This window comes from Argiope bruennichi, chromosome 8 (assembly GCF_947563725.1).
Source record: "Argiope bruennichi chromosome 8, qqArgBrue1.1, whole genome shotgun sequence".
In the NCBI taxonomy this organism is placed as follows: Eukaryota; Metazoa; Arthropoda; class Arachnida; order Araneae; family Araneidae; genus Argiope; species Argiope bruennichi.
Genome location: NC_079158.1, coordinates 68404050 through 68411645, shown reverse-complemented (window position 1 = coordinate 68411645; position 7596 = coordinate 68404050). Strand labels below are relative to the sequence as shown.

The following is a 7596-nucleotide window of genomic DNA, read 5'->3' as shown; positions in this document are numbered from 1 at the left end:
TCAGATGGTTGAAATGTATACAAAGAGAAGAAAAGTGTGAAAAAATTAATTGCTCAATGAAAGATTTTTACTCAAACAAAGGCGCCAAATCTGCCGCAGATCTGACAGATCTGTCGATAATTCCGTTTTTGCTGTATATTTCTAGGAAACGATTCATTTGTATGCAATTTAATATAGCGTAACGTTGTGCAAGAACACAGAAGGTTTCTCGAAAACCTTCATGGCTGTGGAAATCTTCATGGAAATTTTTTAAAAAATTACAATTATTTTTTGAGTAACTTATACAATTATTTTTAAAATTATTTATACAATTACTTTTACAATTATTTTTTGAATTACTTATGCAATTATTTTTTTGAATTACTTATGCAATTATTTTTTGAATTACTTATACAATTACTTTTATAATTATTTTTTGAATTACTTATGCAATTATATTTTGAATTACTTATACAGTTACTTTTATAATTATTTTTTAAATTACTTATACATTTACTTTTACAATTATTTTTTGAATTACTTATACAATTACTTTTATAATTATTTTTTAAATTACTTGTACAATTATTTTTTGAATTACTTATACAATTACTTTTACAATTATTTTTTAATTACTTATATACAATTAATTTTACAATTATTTTTTGAATTACTTATACAATTACTTTTATAATTATTTTTTAAATTACTTATACAATTATTTTTTGAATTACTTATACAATTACTTTTACAATTATTTTTTTAATTACTTATATACAATTACTTTTACAATTATTTTTTAAATTCCTTATACAATTACTTTTACAATTATTTTTTAAATTACCAATAAAATTGTTTTTTTGAATACTTCTATGCTCTTATTTGGGTTGGTTATTACTTGCTTAGATGCTAAGCCCATATGTCATCAACTTTCTTCCTCTCATCTAAAATCATTCTGTTAAATCGTAAAAAATATTTTTATTAGTAGATTTCTTTTGTTCTCAAACAAAAATAATGGTTAGAACGTTGTTATTTCATAAAACAAATAGTTTTTGCATTCATTTCCATCGATATACAATTTGATACACATATCGATAGAAATGAATTTGATTTGGCATTTATTTCCAATTATTCAAATTATGTTTAAAGTATGAATTATGTAAACGCAATTATCTTTATAATACTTTTTTCTGTAAATGTTTATAAAAAAGTAACATATCAAGAAAACATATAAAAACATAAAAAAAGTAACATATCAAAAGTAACATAACAAATGTTCAAAAATCCGAGTCACGAAATAAAAATCGTTGAAACTTTCTTCAAATGTGTAAGAATTATGCTAGTTTTCTCATACGAAATATAACTGAAATCTGCAAATATCAGAATAAAATTTTAAACTATTTCGTTCATATGAATAAGTTTGACTTCGTAAGAAAATTGCAATTTCATAAAATATGTTTTATCGGAATTTTCACTGCTTCACTTAAGTACATATAAGGTGTTACAATGTAGTTTTCATTTGTATTCGTCATTGTTTTATTAATTATTTAATGAATTGATGCATTTTCATCCACTATATATATATATATATATATATATATATAATATATATATATATATAATAAAGTAAACGCATACATTTTTGAACTAAAGTCGGGGCCGAAGAGAGAGACACTTTTGTAATTTTAAACTACGCTTTATTCTATCCTGGGAGGCATAATTTATATACAAGCAGAAGCAACGTGGCACATCAATACGGAACGACACAAGAGCAAAAAGAAAACAGAGAGAGCGAAATATTTATCCCCATGATTATATACTGTTAGATTCTGATACGGATTACTTTAACGTGTCGATTTAGGTAAAGGAATTATAGAGATCTTTTAAAAGATTGTATTTCGATCAACAAATTTTTATCCCTTTATTCGGAGTGCGGGAACTTGTCGATTTCAACATTTTTACAGAGCTTTTGTTGCATTAGGAAATTAATTAGGATTTAAATTGAATTTTAAAATATCTTTACACAGATACACACACACACACACACACACACACACACACACACACACACACACACACACACACACACACACACACACACAATAACCTTATCTATTAACAATATCATTAGCCTTTTATTTCATTAAAAATGTAACCAAATGATTACAACTGCAAAAAATATTAAAATTGACTTAAAAAAATTTTTTTTGTGAATATTGCTTCTATTATTTTAAACGTTTATTAAATCCCTAGAGAAGTTTTATGCAAATGCTCAGTTGTCTTATTTTTCTTCTTGTAAATGTTGTATTTTTGGATGATTCCGATTTTTAAGAAAAATTCAAAATCGATAATTTGGAATTGGGTGATTATCAAAATGTAAATTTATTTTTAACTATAAATCCGTTTATTATTATAAAATTATTTAATTCAAAGCAAAAATTACAATCATAATATAAATATTCTGATAATATAAATATAAAATAATAGTTCTGATGTGGTGCTTATTTTTATATCAATTGTTTTAAACAGTGTGTAAAGTTATCATCGAATTAAAAAAAATTAATCCCTAAGATGTTTTAAAGTGTAATATTTTAGGAGAAAATTATAAGCTACTTCACCATAAAATCACAGAATTTATATTTGGTACATTAATATCATGCCATCACTATATATACACTTTTATCAAACAGTTCTTGAAAACAGCCCTATAGAAACCTAACATTACAGCATTTTGTACAGAAGAAGTGATCAACTATCCGTCCGTTTATCGAGTGACATTATTGCATTAATATTGGGAGTTATTATAGTTTTTTTTTTCCGATTCCAAGCATGTGTTAGTTTCTGTACATGAAATATGTCCGCATAAAAAGAGACGAGAATATATGCGAATTACATTTGCCACATTTGATCAAAATGTTGACCAGTAATATTAACAAAGTTGACAAATTGTGCCAGCGCATTCAAGCCAGCAATTGTTCTCTTTATCATTTTATTAGATAAGTGTTTATTAGTCGCCTTTGACGATCAATTGGTTCCCTGGTTATAATGGTCGTGTTTAACTTCAGTTAAATCTCTTATAATATCTTATCGTTAGTTGATTATTTTGGTTCTCTTAGTAAAATATTTTTAGTCTTCAAGTTGTGATGTACATTAAATTTGTATTATTTTAATAGCTTTACACCTATTCTTCACAAGAAACTTCCTAATGGAATCAAGTTCCATGATATCATAATGCGATGAAAGATGTAACTGTCCGTGTAATCTATGTTGTAAATGCTCTTTTCTTTCATATTATTGTAATTTAATTTTCTTATTCCTCATATAGATTGTTCTTATGATAAACAGAATCTTCTTTTTCTGACTTTGAACACTGGAAGAAAACCAGTTAATTTTATATTCGATGAAATAATAAAAACACTCGAATTTCTTTGCTCCATAAAAAAAAAAAATTGCAGAAAGTTGTGCAACAAATATTTTTAAAAATTGATAAAATTTAGAAAATATTTTCGTGGCAAATGATTGGTGTTATTAAATAAAAAGAAAATCTGTAGTTTTAAAATGGTGTAAAAATTTTTTGTGTTCAGTAATGTCAAGCAGACTTTATTTTTTCACAAAATTATTCAAACTCGTTTTAACTTTCACTATTTAATGAATACATTGATAAGGAAAAGTGGACTACGATGATTAATTCTTTAATAATCGCTTATAGTTTATCAAAAACTCTAACGCATTGGCAAAAGTAATTTAATTTTTATATACTGTACTGGAAGACTTGAAAATTTATAATAGGGAAAAGAAAGTTCAGGAATAAAAACATTGTATACATTTTAAAACAAACTTTATGACGTCTAATATAAAAGCAGGAATTATAAAATCATATACTTTGTAGAGTATGAATGCATAAAATCAACAAATTATGAAAAGAAAACGCAAACTTAATCATTTCCAAAATTATTAGTTTTAATGATTTTTGTTTAATGAATACATTGATGAAAAAAAGGTAGATCGAAGATTAAATAGTCATTCTGTTTTTTAGTTTTTAGAAAACTCCAAAGCAATAATGAAATAATTTATTTTTTAAGTAGTGTACTGGAAGATTTAAAAATTTATAATAGGAAAAAATTTCAAAAATAAAAATAGTGTGCAATTTTAAAAATAATTTTTATGGTTTCTAACATAATTGTAAGAACTATAAAATCATTTGCCTTGTTCAACATTAATGCATATACTTTTAAAATCAACAAAACGACAAAAGAGAAAGCGGGGTTAATTTTTTCCAAAATTATTCAAATTCATTTTAATGTTGATTTTTTAATTAATGCATTAATAAGGAAAAATGAACTAAGATGAATGAATCATTAATGATGACTTATAGCTTATCAAAAACTCAAACGCAATGGCAACAGTAATTTAATTTTTATTTACCGTACGAGAAAACCAGAAAATTTGTAATAGAAAAAGAAAGTTCATGAATGAAATAAATTTTACACATTTTAAAATAAACTTTATGATGTCTAATATAGTTACAGGAATCATAAAATTGTATATTTCATGCAATATGCAGACCGAAGCTGAAACAATCCATAATTATTCTTTTTAGTTCACTTAGCTCTAATGCATTAGTAAAGCAATCTAGTTTTTAATATACTGTACGGGAGAGAACTAAAATTTGTCATACGAAAAAAGGAAGTACAAGTATAAAAATATTGTATATATTGTAAAGAAAAACTTATAATGTCTAATAAAATTGTAAAAACCGCAAAATGATATATTTCATATAATATGAACACATATATATTTAAAATCAACAAAATATTAAAGGAAAACATAGGCTTGAAAATTTCCAAAATTATTTTAATTAGTTTTACTGTTCATTGGTTAATGAATTTTAATGCGAAAATCTTTGATCTAAGATATAGCAATTTTCAAGGATTGTTTTTACTTTTAGCAAATATCCAAAGACTTGACAAAATAACTTATTCCAGATTAATTAATAAAAAAATTAATTAATTTATATTATAAAATAAATTATTTCAGATCAATAAATTATTATTATTGTAAAAAATCTTTTATTTTTAATGTGGCTTAAAAGTTGAGAATCTGTTGCATTACTTATATTGTATAAATATTAAAATCAAATACACATTACCTTAAATAATGTAACATTTTATGAGCGTTTAAAAATGAAAAAGAAAAGTGTCAATGATATTTTACAGAGATGTACTCCATTGATCTAATTTTAAAACTTAGAAGAATGAAATGACATTGAAATTCCAGAGCAGATTTTTATTTCTTTTTTCATACTCTTCGTTTAATCTACACATCCTGATTTTTACACAGCTTTCTCAAGGTCAACTAACTCTTTTGATCAATGAACGACGCTGTGTTCAACTTAGATAAACCGAAAGAACTTCAAGGGTCAATTTCTGTCCTTTTTCGATATCAATCAGTAGAAAAGTCTCTTTCAGTTTTCAAAAAAATCATTAGGCTTTTCATTTATAGGAAATAAAAACGTGCATAGCAGTTATTGCAAATCACCATTATTTTTTATTAATTGAAAATAAATTACTTTATATTTCCTATTATATACAAAGCAAAAAAGTTGTAAGATTGTAGTAAATAAATAAAAAAGAATAAAAACGAAAAAAAAAAAAAAAAAAAATCCGGCTTGAAGACTATTATGGGCTTTTTTCAGAGGAGGATATAAATAAGAGATTTTTGTTTTTTGTGCGCGGTCTTATTTTTTTATTATCTTGAATATTCTTGTGGAAAAATGTATATACTTTAAATTGATCTAAACATTTTCTAAAAAAAATTAAATTTTTGTACTGTTGGCAGTAAAAAATAACATCCCGTCACATGAAAAATGAGTTAACATAATTTGTTTTATATTTTTGTGATAACTTTTGATTTAATTTTTGATATTTAAATTTTTTATTTGAAATGAAATATATATGATAATCAAAAATTTAAAATTCTCTAAACAAAAACTTTTTGTCAAAGTATATCTTCGTCTTCCGATTCATTGATGGTATCTTTTTCCGATTCTTTATTTACACATTCCTTTTTATTCATCCAAAAACGAGTAACAGGACTAAGACATTTCGAATCATGAGGTATCACTGTTTTATTCCAACCTAAAATTAAATTTGAGATAATATAAGGACCATACGAAAATATGAAAGTAATTATTAACACAACAATACAAAATTGAAATAAATAATTTCTTTAAAACATTTCATATAACTAAATTTTATGTATAATTTGTTAGTTTGATTTTTCACTCACTTATTGATTTTTACTTAATAATTTTGAAGTTTTTAATAGTTTAGTCTTTTTGATGACTGTGTAATTTTTTAATATTTCTAAGATTTATTAAATTACAAGCATAGAATTGATAGATTCATTTGAGCGCAATTTTAATTTTGGCAATAAATTTGAATAAAAATTAATTAAAATATTAATACAAAAAGTAAACAATAAAAATATTAAAGCGTTCTAAAATAATATTTTTATTAGAAAACTGAAAATGATAAAATAATTTTGTTTAATCAACATTTTTTAAGTCAAATCAAATTGTGTAAGCATGAAACAATGAAACACTCTAAAAGGAACGTTAAAGAAAGTACTTACTCATAATACTCTTAAAGAAAGTTCTTTGAGAAAATCATTTAAAATTAGAACATATTTTAAATTTGATTAATATTTTATTTTATACAGAATATAATTATCAGCTTCGCATGATCTTTCGAATTATTTTAATTCATTTCTACTTTTTAAGGCAGACGTAAAAATGCCTTTTGAAAATATACTTTTCATTTTTTTAAACATTTTATTCTTCCAAAAATATATCATTGTGTATCAAGATATCAACCACTGTATCAAGATATATCACAGAGTAAACAAAAAATAAATACAATTTAACATTCTTATAAACTTCATCATACTTATTTTTTTTCTACGTAGCGTTGATGAAAATAAAATATCAGTCAAATTAAGAAAAATGTAGGATCCTTCAATAACCAATAAACGGCAATTCCTAATATCGTTAAAATAATACAATCAGTTGTTTTAAGAAATGCATTGTGCTTTGTCATATTTGAAGCCTTATTTTGATCAAAATATTAAAATTGAATAAATTCATAATATATTGGGCAACCGTTGAATAAGATTGCTATATTTTATCTCATTGAAATGTAGTAATACAAATCAGATATTTACAATAAGTACTTTTCTCTATAAAAAGTATGAGTGATTTTTATTTTTTCTTCCTTTTCTTTACTGTTTGCATAAAAGAAAGCTATCTCTTAAGAATTGTTTAAACTTTCTTTTATGAAATTTTGCTGAATTTTCTTTTCCTTTCCTAGAATTAAAGTGTGAATGGCTTAATTTAAATCATTCTTTTTTAAAAATAAAATATTAATCTTTTTCCTGATTTCAGACCCTGAAATTGCATTTTTAAAAATTTATAATTTCAGCTGAATTTTACAAAAACATATATTACCTGTAATTAGAATCAATGAAAGAGCGATGCACGTTGTGGTCAAGATTCCGATAAAGCTTAACCAAAATGAAGAAATCTTGTACAGAAAGAAAATTTCACTATAATAAAAGAAA

General features: G+C 23.8%; 1 protein-coding gene across 1 annotated transcript in view; it reads right to left on the bottom strand.

Annotated features, from left to right (window-relative positions):
* Positions 1 to 5976: 5976 nt before the first annotated feature.
* The window catches only part of LOC129980649 (sodium-coupled monocarboxylate transporter 1-like), a 41028-nt gene continuing 39408 nt past the window's right edge, over positions 5977 to 7596 (bottom strand). Inside the window, exons 14-15 of the mRNA XM_056091028.1 lie at positions 7484 to 7539; positions 5977 to 6116 (exon numbers count right to left, since the gene is read on the bottom strand). Coding sequence (XP_055947003.1) covers positions 5977 to 6116; positions 7484 to 7539 — 196 coding nt within the window. The remainder of the gene's footprint in view (positions 6117 to 7483; positions 7540 to 7596) is intronic.